The sequence below is a fragment of the Callithrix jacchus genome, chromosome 8 (assembly GCF_049354715.1).
Source record: "Callithrix jacchus isolate 240 chromosome 8, calJac240_pri, whole genome shotgun sequence".
NCBI lineage: Eukaryota > Metazoa > Chordata > Mammalia > Primates > Cebidae > Callithrix > Callithrix jacchus.
In genome coordinates, this window is record NC_133509.1 from 21,083,150 (window position 1) to 21,096,228 (window position 13,079).

The window sequence follows — 13,079 nt, forward strand, 5'->3', positions numbered from 1 at the left end:
GAAGAGGGGCAACCTTCATCAACACCTCTGCAGATGGTGACAGGCCCTGCTGGGTCCTGGAGGAGGGTAGGGGTGGTCCCCTCAGTCAGAGGAAGGGGGGTCTGTCTGCAGGACTGGCACTTCTGATCTGGGGGGCATATATTCCCACCTCCTAATTAGTAATCTTGCTAGGCAAGGACCACAACCTGCACCAGGCAGGCTAAGGGATGACAGCTCTGGGGTGACACCCAGGGAGGAGCTGTCCAAGCTGAGAGAACAGCTGGGGCAGAGGCTGGGAGGGAGGAGGGAGCTTGGTGGGTACGAAAAACAGCCAGGAGGCCAGTGTGGCTGGAGCTGAGTGACCCACAGGGCTCTATGGGACAAGATGAGGTCAGTTTTCTGGGCCAGCTCCAGGAGGGCCCCACGGGCCATTGCGAGGCTCTGAGAGAAGCAGACTACTGCAGGGTTCTGAGCAGAGGAGAGAGAGGGTCCAGACTAGTCTGTAAAGGCTCACTCTTGCCGCTGTGTGAGATCGGATGGGGTGGAGGGAGAGCCGGAGAGGAAACGGAGAAAACCGTCAGAGGCGAGTCGGGACGTGCTGGTGTCTGGGAGGGAACTGAGTGCTGACCCGAGGATGCCGAGAAGGGGTCAGAGTCCAGAAATGATGTGAAGGCAGAGCTGACGGGATCTGCTAAGGAGCTGCATAAGGTATGTAAGAGGGAGAGAGGGAATAATCAGGAAGGACTCCAAGACGTGGGGCTTGAAAAACAAGAACAGATCACCATTAACTCATTAAGGAGTTGGGGCAGACAGCAGGAGGAGGGGTTTGAAGAGGAGGCAAGAGCTTGTTAGCTTTGAGAGGCCAGTAGACCCCCAGGGGAGCTGTTGAGGGGGTGTGTGGCTCCGATTTGTGGGCACCCCACACTGTCATGAGAAATGGATGAAATAACGTCCCTAAAACTCCTCAGGGCAGGGCAGAGCCTCAGGCACTGTCCCCTTTTCTTACCCTCTGCCTGAGGTTTCCAGGAGCCAGCAGGGGTGGTGCGGTGCCCAGGACCCCCAGGCTCAAGGTAGGAGCGGAGCAGGTTCCAGATAGGCCTCATCTCCTCACTGGTGAAACTGACTCTCAGAGCATGGCTGGCTTTGGTAGTTGGTGTGGTGAGAGGCAGAGCTGGTTTCAACCTGCTCTCCTGACCCTCAGGGCTCCTCAGGAGCTAGCCTGTTCTGAACCAGGGACCCAGCCTGCCGGGGCTGCCATCAAACCAAAGTCCATCCATGCCCAGGTCCTTGCTTCTGCCTGGGCCTCAATCTCCCCTCTGTGTAATAGGACATTGTTAACCACTCACCAAGGCCTGCCCTGGAATGCAGGGTCTGACAGGCTGAGCTTGCCAGAGATGTGGGACAGGCCCCCAGTGGCCCCTCAGGGCTCCACCACCACCCTGAAGAGGTCCATTGCTCATCTTCCATGACCAGGAGGGCCCCTCTATGGCCTCTCACATCAGCTGGAGGGACAAAGGGTAGGGAGACCTCCTACCGAAGGAGGCCTAGCAAGGATTAATCTGGGTCAGATTAACTGAGAGTGGAGAGTCAGCCAGCTGGCCAGTGGAGGACCAGGGCCAGGGAGGACGAGAACACCCCTGAGCCACAGCAGCCCCATGGCCACACCCCTCCCCACCCCACAGCATTTATGTCCCCAGTGCTGCCATCTCCCCCAAGTCCCCACTGCTTCCCCAGTCAAACTGAGCCACCTCTGGGCCTTGGAAAGCTCTGCCCCTTCCTGCTTGCTCCTTCACTCCAGTTCCTGCTCCTGGCCTCTCCTCCCCAACTCCACTCCTGCAGATTCTCCCAACCCTTTAAGGCCTCCTCCTCTCTGCCACCTTCCCTGACTGCCTCAGCTGGCCAGGGCTCTGTCTTCTCTCAGCAACTCATCACAATGGTCCTTTGGGCCGTGGAACCACGAGTTACTGAGCTGCTGTGTCCCTGCATGGGGCAGGAGGCCCCGGCATGGGCAGGCACCTCCTTCTCCCCAGTCCGCAAATTTCCCTGGGTAGAAGACAGGTGGGGCATCTGGGACGGACACATGTATTCACCTCCATGTAATGCACGGAGTGCCCCCAAGGCTTGGAGAAGCTTTGTAAGCTGTACAGTGTATCACCTGAGGTAAAGTGTATCACTGAGGTGATGGGTGGGCTGAGGCGAGGTTACGGGACAGACTGAAGAAGGTGGCCCATTGCTAGGACTGAAAAAGCAGGTGGGATTTAGGAATTACAGATGAGGGTACTTGCGAAAGCCAAGGCTTAGAAACCGGACCGGACTTGAAAGGTGAGGTGGCCTGTCTCATCCTGGATCCAGGCCTGGGGGAGAGGCTGAGAGACACTGAGAGATGTGGGATGGGGACAGAGGTAGGGAGAAAATGGCACCAAGCGACTGCCTTGCAGAGTGAGTGGAGGGGTGACAGAGGGAGGCAGGCACTTGATGGGAGTTGTGAGGGGGGCTAGATGTTAGAGAGTGGCAGCCAAGGGAGGTGCTGCAGCAGAAGAGGCCACTCAGGGCCAGGTGCAGTGACTCATGCCTGTGATCCCAGCAATTCGGGAGGCCAAGCCAGGCGGATCACCTGAGGTCAGGAGTTCAAGACCAGCCTGGTCAACATGGTGAAACCCTGTCTCTACTAAAAACACAAAAATTAGCAGGATGTGGTGATGCATGGCTGTGATCCCAGTTACTGGGGAGGCTGAGGCAGGATAATCGCTTGGACTTGGGAGACAGAGGCTGCAGTGAGCCAAGATGGCCCCACTGCACTCCAGCCTGGGTGACAGAGTGCGACTCTGTTTAAAAAAAAAAAAAAAAAAGTAAAAGTAAAAAAAGAGGCCACTCATCCTTGGCTCTCCCCACAGAACACTGAAGGCCGGGAGGAGCCCCTGGTCACCTCCCAGAGCATGGAACCGGAAATCGGTCACCTGTCTCCCTCTAACAAGGAGACCATCATGGTCACCCTCCATGGGGCTACCAACCTGCCTGCCTGCAAGGATGGCTCCGAGCCTTGGCCCTATGTGGTGGTGTAAGTAGCTGGGTGAGAGTGGGGGCAGGGAATGGGTTGGGGCTGTGAGCAGAAACAGGGGGACAGCTATTTGGAATACGAGCACCCAAAGGCCCAGGACAGGGACTGTCATACCCAGAGAGGAAGAGCCAAGTATGACTCACAGAGGCGCTGTGGGCATTGCCTGGCATGGGAGCTGCTCACCGGGGCTGGGCAAGGCCGGGTGTCAAGGATCCAGAGCATCACCCCCCACCCCACACCAGCTGGGCAGGGATTGACCACAGCTCAGCTCCAGTGGGGCAGGGCCCTCTCATGCAGAGGCCTGGGCTGGGCTCATGGGGGTGATGGTCAGATTGGGGAAGGGGAAGATTTGGGGCCTGCCTCTTCTGACTTCTGGGTGCCCTACCCCACCATGCCCAGCCCTGGGGCAGGGTCCTCATAACCACCCTCCCCTCCCCCCCTTCTCCAGTCACTTCTATCAGGGGGACTCCCTTAGTTCTGGGCCTTTAATGCACCCTCCACGCATCCTCGAACCAGCTGCTGTCAGGGTACACACTTCCCCAGCCTGGCGCCAAGGCCTGACACGTCACATCTATGCCCACCTCACAGGTCTCACTTCTTCCAGAAAGGCACCAAGGGCAACACAGTCTCCATTCAGCCAACCTTCGCTGGCATCACTGGACGTCTGCTCAATCTTTGCTATAAAGCACCCTCCAAGGATGCATGTGGCCCCTAGATCTCTACAGACAGGTGGTGGGAGCCGTGGTGGCATCCCACCCAAGCCACCCTATACTTCCTCAACCCCACCAATGCCAGCACCATTCAGTTCCTGCCAAGAGTCTGTTGCCCACATTTCTTTTAGGGAAGTGCCTGCCTGCCCCAGCCCTCTTACCAATGCTTGCTGAAATCCTCTCTTGGAAGCCTCCTCCTCCAGGCAGCCACCAGAGTTGAGCTCTCCTTCCTCTGGTGCTCCAAGCAGAGGTGACTCTGGTTTGAAGTACTTTATATCAATATGCTTTATGCGCTCCTCTGGAGCTCCCTGAGGGTGGATCTCTCCTCCATTTCCCCCAACAATGCACCCAACATAGGCCTGAGCCCAAACTTAGGGGCCAAGGAGTGACTGAGGCCAACACCTGGTTACTACGACAAGTCCCGCTCCCTCCAGTCCCCCACGGTGAGACCAACAGGTGAAACACTTGCCTCAAAAGCCCCATTTGTGCCAGCCCAGCTCCTCGGCCCTCCCTCCCCCAACTCCATTTCCTTGGTGAGGGAAAGGCAGGTGGAGGGATCATGCTTGGCAGGGAGGCTGGTTTCCAGTGGGGGAGCCAGCTTTCTTCGCTCAGCTATTTCCATAAACCAATTATCGCCGATCATTTCGGGAGATTGAGGCCCTGCCTGTCACCAATCCAGCCTGGGCGGCGGGGCGGGGAGCTGGGTGGCCGCGTGGCTCCTAGGCAGGCACCGAGACCCGCGCCATCACCCGGTTGCCATAGGAACGCGCGGCTGGCGCCTAGGCGACCTGAGCCTGGGTGGGGGTGCGGAGAGCGGGGCACGCCTTGAGTCCGCCTGCGCCCTCCCAGTGGCTGCGGCAAGTGGGGCGAGAGAGAGGGTAGGGACGGAGAACGCGGGGAGGGGGGATGGGAGAGCAGGTCGTCACACCCCTCTCCAGCTGGGAGGGGGTCGGCTGCAGCCTGCCTCCCAGGGCTCCAGACAGGCGGAGCTGCCACCAGCTCGAGGTGGTGCTAATGAGATGCAAATGAAAGGAGAAGGAAGGGCTTCTGAGAATGAAGGCCCAGCTGTCGGGACCTGAAGGAGGCTTTCAGTGGTGGCCCCCAGCCCCAAGCAGGAACCCCAGAGGGAGGATCCAGACCCTCAGAGACCATAGACCCTGGAAAGAGTTTTCTATCCCTGCACATCTAATTCCGAATACACAAGTAACAAAGCGTAAAATAGGCATAAGAAAGTTCACTGAAGTTTTTGTTTTGTTCATGATTAATGTTTCAAAGCTTTTAAAAAATATGTATTTATTTGTAAAGACTTAAATGTAAGACTTGGAACTGTGAAACCCCTACAAGGAAACAGAGGGGAAAGGCTCCTTCACATTGATCTTGAGAATTAATCTTCGGCTATGACACCGGAAGAACAGGCAGCAAAAGCAAAAATTGTGAGACTGCATTAAACTAGAAAGTTTGCAAAGGGAATAATCCGCAAGATGAAAGGCAACCTACAGTACGGGAGAAAATGTTTGCAAACCATGTATCTGATAAGAGTTAATATGTGAGGAATTCATACAACTCAATAGCAAAAAAACAAATAACCCAATTTAAAAATGAGGAACATGGTGGCTCAATCCCAGCACTTTGGGAGGCCAGGTTGGGTGGATCACCTGAGGTCAGGAGTTTGAGACCAGCCTGACAAACATGGAGAAACCCCATCTCTACTGAAAATACAAAATTAGCAAGGAGTGGTGGCGCATGCCTGTAATCCAAGCTACGTGGAAAACTGAGGCAGGAGAATCACTTGAACTTGGGAGTCGGAGGTTGCGGTCACACCACTGCAATCCATCCTGTACAACAAGAGCAAATGCCTCAAAAAGAGATAGAGAGAGAGAGAGAACAGAGAGAGAGAGAGAGAAAGACCTGAATAGACATTTTTCCAGCAAAGAAATACAAATAGCCAACAGGCATGTGAAAAGGTGCACATCACTAATCATCAGGGAAATGCAAATCAAAGCCACAATGAAATACCACATCACACCTGTTAGGATGGGGTTCTCAAAACACAAGAGATAAGTGTTGGTGAAGGTGTAGAGAGAAGAGCACCGTTGTACACTGTTGGTGGGACTGTGGAGTAAAATGGTGCAGCCATTATGGAAAACGGCATGGAGGTTCCTCAAAAAATTGAAAATAAAACTACCATATGATCCAGCAGTCTCACTACTGGTTATATATCCAAAGGAAACAAAATCAGTATCTTGAAAAGATATCTGGCTGGGTGCAGTGGCTCACACCTGTAATCCCAGCACTTTGGGAGGCTGAGGCAGGAGGATCACAAGGTCAAGAGTTCAAGACCAGTCTGGCCAATATGGTGAAACCCTGTCTGTACTGAAAATACAAAAATTAGCTGGGCATGGTGGCAGGCACCTGTAGTACCAGCTACTCAGGAAGCTGAGGCAGGAGAATTACTCGAACCTGGGAGGCAGAGGTTGCAGTGAGACAAGATTGCACCAGTGTACTCCAGCCTAGGCGACAGACAGAGACTCTGTCCAAAAAAAAAAAAAAGAAAGAAAGAGAAAGGAAGGAAGGAAGGAAAAGAAAAGAAAAGATATCTGGGTTAGGTGCAGTGGCTTATGCCTGTAATCTCAGCACTTTGGGAGGCTGAGGCAGGTGGTTCACTTGAGGTCAAGAGTATCCCTATATTCATTGCAGAATTATTCCTAAGTGTCTGTTGATGAATGAATGGATAAAGAAAATGTCATACACACACACACACACACACACACACACACGTCCTATACATGTATTTGTATACACTTATGTCATATATGCACACACACAATTATATATTGTATACATATATATACAACATATACACAATGGAGTATTATTCCGCCATAAAAGGGAGGATATCCTGCCATTTGTGACAATGCAGATAAGCCTGGAGGACATTATGCTAAGTGAAATAAGCCAGACACAGAAAGATAAATACTGCATAATCTCACTTAATGGAATCTTAGTTGAACTCATGGATGCAGACTGTAGCATGGTGGCTGTCAGGGGCTGGAGATGAGGGAATTTAGGAAATATTGCTCTGAGGGTACAAACTCAGTTTTGGGATAATTCTGGGGATCTAATATGCAGCGGGTGACTTTAGTTAATGATACTATATTGTGGCTGGGCACAGTGGCTCACGCCCGTAATCCCAGCATTTTGGCAGGCCAAGGTGGGCAGATCATCTGAGGTCAGGAGTTTGAGAGCAGCCCGGCCACCATGGTGAAACCCCATCTCTACTAAAAATACAGAAATTAGCCAGGCATGGTGGCAGGTGCCTGTAATCCCAGCTAATTGGGAGGCTGAGGCAGGAGAATCACTTGAACCTGGGAGTCGGACTTTGCAGTGAGCCGAGATTGCGCCACTGAACTCTAGCCAGGGCGACAGAGTGAGACCCCGTCTGAAAAAATTTAAAAAGCATATTGTATATTTGCAATGTGCTAAGAGTAGATTTTAAGTGTTTTCACCACATACACAAAAGGTAACTATGTGAAGTGGTGGATGGTCATTCACTTGAGCATGCCAACCACTGCAGGAAGTCCGTATATATAATTTTACATTCTTTCCAAGCATTTTTTTGTTTTTTGAGACGGAGTTTCACTCTTGTTTATCCAGGCTGGAGTGCAATGGCGCGATCTCGGCTCACCGCAACTTCCGCCTCCTGGGTTCAGGCAATTCTCCTGCCTCAGCCTCCTGAGTAGCTGGGATTACAGGCACGCGCCACTATGCCCAGCTAATTTTTTGTATTTTTAGTAGAGACGGGGTTTCACCATGTTGACCAGGATGGTCTCGATCTGCCGACCTCGTGATCCACCCGCCTCGGCCTCCCAAAGTGCTGGGATTACAGGCGTGAGCCACCGCACCCGGCCCACATTTTTTCTCATCTTTTTGCTGGCAGTTTTCTGGTACCCAGAGCTTAGTCTCCTGACTTGCTTTCCTGCCCTCTGCCACCCCATCTCCTCTCATCTGAGGTTGGCAGTGGGGATCCTGAGAATCTCTGTCTCAGCCTGGATCCTGACCTTCTCTCTGGGTTTGTTGCATCCCCCGCAGGAAGGACCACAGTTGCAGGGGATGGGGGGGCGCAGTGAAGCACAGACCTAAGAGTGCCCCAGAGCTGTTCACTCATTCATCCCCTTAGCGGGGAGCTGAAGAGCATTCAGGTCCAAAGATGGTGCTTCTCATGTTTGGGGCATGGCCACTTCACCCCATATGTAGGCACCAGGCTTGGGCCCATCTAGTAATAGGCACATCCTCCAGCCAAAACTATTCCAAACCAGCAGGCCCACTTGGCTCGTCTTGTGGGTCAGCCTCTCTTCAGCTAAGCTGCTGTTCAGCTTCCAGTCTAACCCCACTTCACCGAAATAGCTTCTCTCTTCATCAGTGACCACCATGTCTGACCCTGCATCCAACGGCATCTCATCTTTTGTGGTCTCTCAGGTGAAGGAAATCATGTATACATCGTCCATTTCCGAGACAAAGTGCCTTAAATCGGCTTAGGTCAGCAAGCTACTGAAGAAACAGGATATGCTAGCCCCTGCTTGGATAGCCAAAGACCTGCTTGTCAGCCCCACCCACCCCCTTAGTTGCCCTAACCCGAAGCAAAGTTTAGTCTAAAACAAAAGTTTACTAGCCTGCAAAATAGCTCGTTTTGTCTGTTTTTATCAGCCTGCCCAGCTACTTGGATCATAAGTCAAAAACTTGAATAGCCCCTGAGCTAACTAGGATGGCAATGCATTGTGGGCTACAACAAAATACAGCAAGAAAAAAAAAAAAAAAAACTTAAAGCCCTACCTAACGATCTGGGAAAATTGTGACCTCACAGTACTCAGCCTCTGAGGAACGGAGGGGAGACCTGTGCACTAGGGGAAATTGCTTATTGAAACTGTGCTGAGTGCGCCTGCCTATCAGACACACCATCTTGCAAGACTCATTAAAAGTCTCACTTTTGTGACAGAGTGAGGCTCTGTCCAAAAAAAAAAAAAGTCTCACTTTTGCTGTTCTCTGGGTCTTTGAGTCCATTCTTTGGGTTGGGACGGGTGAGTTAGTTTCTCAGACAAGGCCATCAGCCCCTCGTGACCACTCAATCTGGTTGAAGCCCTTTCTCCCCTTCCATATTATCCCACTCTCCCACTCTTCCCCTGCAGTCATACCTCTTTCTCTCTTCTGCCTGGCCTTAAATGTTGGCCTCCCTCAGGTTTCTGCCCTATGAGGCACTTCTTTCTCTAGCCGGTGTGATCCCACCAATCCTGCTGTCATGTTCTCCCCCGATTGGCTCCGTAACCAAGTCATGTCCGTGTCCACCCATCTGTCGGCTTCAGCGGCTTCTCTCAGCCAGCTCCACCACCGACTTAGGCTTACCACACTATTTCTCCAGCTGCTCTTGGTTCCTCTACTCTTGCTCCCTGAAGACCCCTTCAAAGGTAGGTTATCCATTTGGTACTATGGTGCCATCGTACCAAAGGAACCCAGTAGCTTCCTATTGTTCCCAGAGTTCCAGGGCCAGCAGAGCTGAGTCTTTGCTGATCCCTTCCAGCTCCCCAGCAGCAAGACGTCCACCTCCCTCTCTGCTCCAGCCACACTGGACATCTCTCAGGTCTCTGAGCAAACCTGTTGCCTCCCACCCTAGGGTGAATTGCACACTCCCTCCCCAAAAGAATTCTCCCTTCCGGTCTTCCAATCTCAGCTCGGTCATCACCTCCTCAAGGAAGACTCACTGATCTCCCAGATGAAGCCGAATCCTCCCTCATTGCATGTTTCCATGCGACTCTGCAGCAGCACATGTGCTTGTGCACTTTGTGTGATGATGCGCTTACTCTTTGTCATGCCCCCCACCTCCCGCCTCCATGGTGCCCCAATGATTCCATGGACAACCACCAGGTCTGCTTTGCCCACCATTATATTTCTCTCATGAAACCCAGTATCTGGAACATAGGAATCAGTCAATAAATAATCGTCTAAGGAATCTGGCCATGTTTCTAGCTTGCTGTATGACTGTGGGAAAGTTACTTTGCCTTGTTTTTTTTTAGATGGAGGTTTCAGTTTCGCTCTTATCGCCCAGGCTGGAGTGCAATGGCACAATCTCGTCTCACTGCAACCTCCGCCTCCCAGGTTTAAGTGATTCTCCTGCCTCAGCCTCCCGAGTAGCTGGGATTCCAGGCATGCGCCATCACACCTGACTAATTTTTTTGTATTTTTAGTAGAGGCAGGGTTTCTCCGTGTTGCTCAGGCTGGTCTCAAACTCCCGATCTCAGGTGATCCACCCACCTCAGCCTCCCAAAGTGCTGGGATGATAGGCATGAGCTGCAGCACCTGGCCCGGTTGCTTTGTATGAATACCTGGCCCTGTTACTTTCAATGCCTGAAAACCTCACCTGGGAACCTGTCTTAAAGGGCTAGCGAGATGGTGGTGCCAGTGTGAGATGCGGCAGGTCTAAAACTCTACAGGGGGAAGGGGGAGTCCCGAGCAGGCTCACAGTGGCACTTGATATCTATCAGAAGAAAGCCACAGGACAGTGGAAAGAAGCCAGGCAAGGTTCAGGAAGACCTAGTGTCGGGCCCACTGCCCCTGACTCCCTATATGACCTCAGGCCAGTCCTTGCCTTCTCTGAGCCTCGGTCTTCCCACGACCAGGATGTAAGCTTTGGCCTCCCAGCTGCTGCAGGCCTGCCTGGCTGGCTTGTGTTCTGGGCTGGGAAACAATCTTAGTTCTTCAGAGGCAACAAGAGTCCCAGCTCTGCCACCCAAAATAGATTCTATACCCTGGTCTACTGGGCCAGTCCCCAGGCCCAGGGTGTCCTAGGCTCAGTGCCCTGGGGCTTGCACAGTGCCCAGCACCTGTCACCCAGCCTGGCACAGAGAGACCTGCCAGTCAGAGCACAGCAGGGACCAGGAAGGCAGTGGCACTAAGTGGCAGGGGGTGCCCCAGTGGGCAGGATGAGATGTGGGAAAAGGGCCAGCCAGGAGATGGCCTGTGGGGTTCTGACCCCTGGCCAAAGTCTGCATGGCAGGGCTGCCAACGTTGGCAGCTGCTTCTTTGGCTGCCTGCTGCCCAGAGCTAATGAGTGGGGACAGAGCCAGGACTCGAAGGCGAAGGCGCTGCTTCCTCTGTGCATGTGGGGCAGGCTTGGGGCGGCACGGGGAAGGAGGCACAGATCAGGACCAGCTAGAGTCATACTCAGAGCATCCTTGCTTTTCTTAGACAAGCCTGAGAGCCCTGACCCTGGCCCTGGATCAAGCTTGACCTTGATCATGGACTGAGCCCAGCCCTGACCCTGGCCACTGAGCTCTGACTCTGGTGACTCACTGAAGTAGGTGTTGAAAGTGGAACAGTTGTTTGAAATCCTGGTAAGAGGGGTCAGAGAAGGTTGCGGTTATCAAATACCCACCATGTTCCTGGCAAATAAACTAGGAGTGTGTTGTGTGTTTCATAGTTTAATTGCCGCCCAGTCCTATGAGCGAGGTATAGTATTATCATTATACCTCATTTTACAGATGAGGTTCCTAAGGCTCAGAGCATTTCCATGACTTGCCCAAGGTCATAGAAGTAGTTAGTACCCAAGGGAGGATGCAGGATCCAGGATTTCAAAATCCAAAAGCTCCCTCCACCTCTTTCTCTGCCTTGATCTCGCATGCCCTGGTTGCCCCTCTTGGAAGAGTGGATGTTGGCACAGGACGCTAACCCAGACTTCCAGAGAAGACGCGGTAACCAGTGCGGGCCCTGACCCGGACTTCCAGACCCGGACTTCCAGAGAAGATGTAGTAACTAGGATCTGGAGTTCTCCTTCCTCCCTGTCTGGCTGGGGCATTTGGCCAAGGGTCCCTGAAGGCAGGGATCTGGGCGGAGGCCCAAAATGACTCACAGGTGACCCATGGCTTGTCTCAACAGCCGGAGGGCTGGCTCAGCAAAAATAACGATAACACGGTGACAGTGATCATAGGACAGTCCCAGGAATAAAGCAGCCCCCACTTGCTGATTATGCCCACTCGAAGCTCACTGGGAGCTCAGCTGTTTACACCCTCTGGTTCTAACAGTGCAGCCCTGGAAACAGGCTGCATTATTCCCATGTGACAGTGAAGGAGGCCAAGGCCCAGGGGAGAACATGGATGTGTCTGAGGTCACGTGGCTGGCCAGTGGAAGTGGAGCAGATGAAAATGACGATTCCCATCTGGCCGCTGGCTCCTGCAGAGGCCAAGGCTCCTTCTCTCCCAGCAGATGCTCATAGGAAAAGGGATGCAGGTGGGGAGCAGGCCTGGGAGCCAGGGTCTACACCTTTCCTGCAGGGTCCCTGCACCATGGTTCGATTTTCCACCCACACCTGCCACCCATGACATCAGTTCCTGGAAACTCAGAACCTCGGAATTTTTGTTCAGTGAGAACTTCTCTATGTCCTAGAGTTATAAACACAGCTGGTGTCAGTGGTTGAAGGAGGGTTGGCCCGAGACCCACCCCCAGCCAGAATGAAGCCACAGGATTCTCTCCAGATGTTCCCCCATCTCTGCCACCTGGGGCCCCTGAGGTGTTCTCATGCCTGAAGCCCTCATTCAGACTCAAGAAGCATGGGTTCTCCCCGACAAGCTTCTTCGAAGCCCGCAGAACAGCCTCAGAGGGCAATGCTTGCTTAAAAGCAAGCGTTCATGGGGAGATTTGGGGCCCACAAGGCAGGCCAGAGGGGGTCTTCCCGGGGTCCTCATTGTGTCCTGCAATGCTGTCTCCTCTGCTTACTCCCGAGCACAGGCAGAGCTGCTGACAGGACTCCTCCTCACTCCCTGGCCATCATGAGCAGCCAGGAGGCTTGGTGCTCCCTCCAGGCTTTGTCCAGTTTCCCTCTGCCCTAGCCTGGCCCCTGTGGGTCCCAGGGTCACATGCCACATGATCTAGCTTCTAGTGGAGTGAGGGAGGCCATTGAGCAGGGGCTGGGGCTCTGGGCACCAATTTAGCTCCTCCTCCCCGTGTGCTCCCTGATTCTATCAACCCTCCCTGTACACACTGTTTCCAGCAGAAGGAGCTGCCCTGGAATCCCATTGACGTCCTCATCCTTGCTCCTCCTCTGAGGCTCCACTGTCCATCCAGAAATCTGTGAGATACCAAGCACCATTGTCAGGGAGGAGCTAAGCTCAGAGGTGCTTAAGGGATACGCCACACAGTCAGCAGCGGTGGAGCCAGGAGCCAGGACTCAAAGTCAGCGTCTTCAGGGCCAAGCCAGTTATGCAAATCTGAAGTTCATGGCATGCGATGCCACAGAGAGCAGAAGCGACTGTGGCAAACTGGAGCACCTGGCTCATTCAGAGAAGCAG

General features: G+C 53.3%; 1 protein-coding gene across 9 annotated transcripts in view; it reads left to right on the forward strand.

The window, feature by feature from the left end:
* CCDC33 (coiled-coil domain containing 33) overlaps positions 1-13,079 on the forward strand; it is a 122,337-nt gene that overhangs the window by 25,108 nt on the left and 84,150 nt on the right. For 7 of the 9 annotated variants that reach the window (XM_054239423.2, XM_054239422.2, XM_054239429.2 and 4 more), the window contains one exon: positions 2,874-3,037. In XM_054239423.2, the coding sequence (XP_054095398.2) occupies positions 2,874-3,037 (164 nt within the window). Of the gene's footprint in view, positions 1-431; positions 688-2,873; positions 3,038-13,079 lie in introns of those variants that run through there. The other 2 variants (XM_054239427.2, XM_054239431.2) reach the window with 2 other exon arrangements.